The sequence below is a fragment of the Myotis brandtii genome, unplaced genomic scaffold, assembly GCF_000412655.1.
Source record: "Myotis brandtii unplaced genomic scaffold, ASM41265v1 scaffold474, whole genome shotgun sequence".
NCBI classification, from domain to species: domain Eukaryota; kingdom Metazoa; phylum Chordata; class Mammalia; order Chiroptera; family Vespertilionidae; genus Myotis; species Myotis brandtii.
This window is the reverse complement of record NW_005368113.1, coordinates 329,625-330,425: the sequence shown is the minus strand read 5'-3', so window position 1 is coordinate 330,425 and position 801 is coordinate 329,625. Positions and strand designations below refer to the sequence as shown.

Here is an 801-nt window from a genome sequence, read left to right as displayed (position 1 = left end):
GTGCTAACGCGGAGGGCGGGGCCAGCATGGGAGGGCCTGGGATACACGTGGAGGGGCGGGGCCTGCAGGGAAGGGCGGAGATTCCGCGTAAAGGGACAAGGGTTGCCCAGGAAAAGGGCGGCGGAACCAGCAAAGGTCTGAAATACGCTTGGGGGCGGGGCCAGCACGGAGGGGCGGAGATTCCCTGAGCGGCCGTCCCCGTCCACCCCCGGCTCAGCGGCGTCCCCGTCACCTGCTTGGCTCGCCACCTGGTGACCACGCGCACCTGCACTGTCACCCCAGGTGAGAGCGGGCGGAACCGCTTTCCTTTTTCCTGAGGGTCTTTCTCAGCCCCTTTAGGACATGAACAAGGGGGAACTTCCAGGACCCAGGTTTTTCCTATATTTAAGCAGAGACAGGGACACAATTTCTTTCTTGGACCCAGGAGGAGGGCTGACACCTTCCCACGTGTTCAGAGCAATACATGGCTAAGAACAGCATGGCTTTCCCAGCCCAGGGCCCGGCCTATAGCATGGGCTGAGCAAGTCCTTAAGGAAGTCAGATGCTGAATGAATGAGGGAGGGGGGTGAATGGTGGGCGTTTGCTCATCTAACGGGGGTGCTGCGGTTTCAATGTCCCGATTCGCCAAAGGCCACAGGACTTCTTTGACTTCAAGGCAAGGTCTTGACTTCCTTCGCTGCGTTTCTTGCACCTGCAGAGGCCCCGCGAGAGGTGCTGCTGCGTCCGATGGTGCAGGAGGCGCGGTCCGGGGAGGTGGAGGTGGCGCTGGAGGCCTCCGGCTGTCCGCCACCTTCGCGAGCA

General features: G+C 61.7%; 1 protein-coding gene across 1 annotated transcript in view; it reads left to right on the top strand.

Moving 5' to 3' along the window:
• Positions 1 to 801, top strand: part of VSIG10L (V-set and immunoglobulin domain containing 10 like) — a 6,827-nt gene that overhangs the window by 2,413 nt on the left and 3,613 nt on the right. The window contains exons 2-3 of the mRNA XM_014547420.1: positions 190 to 282; positions 698 to 794. Of these exons, the coding sequence (XP_014402906.1) occupies positions 190 to 282; positions 698 to 794 (190 nt within the window). The remainder of the gene's footprint in view (positions 1 to 189; positions 283 to 697; positions 795 to 801) is intronic.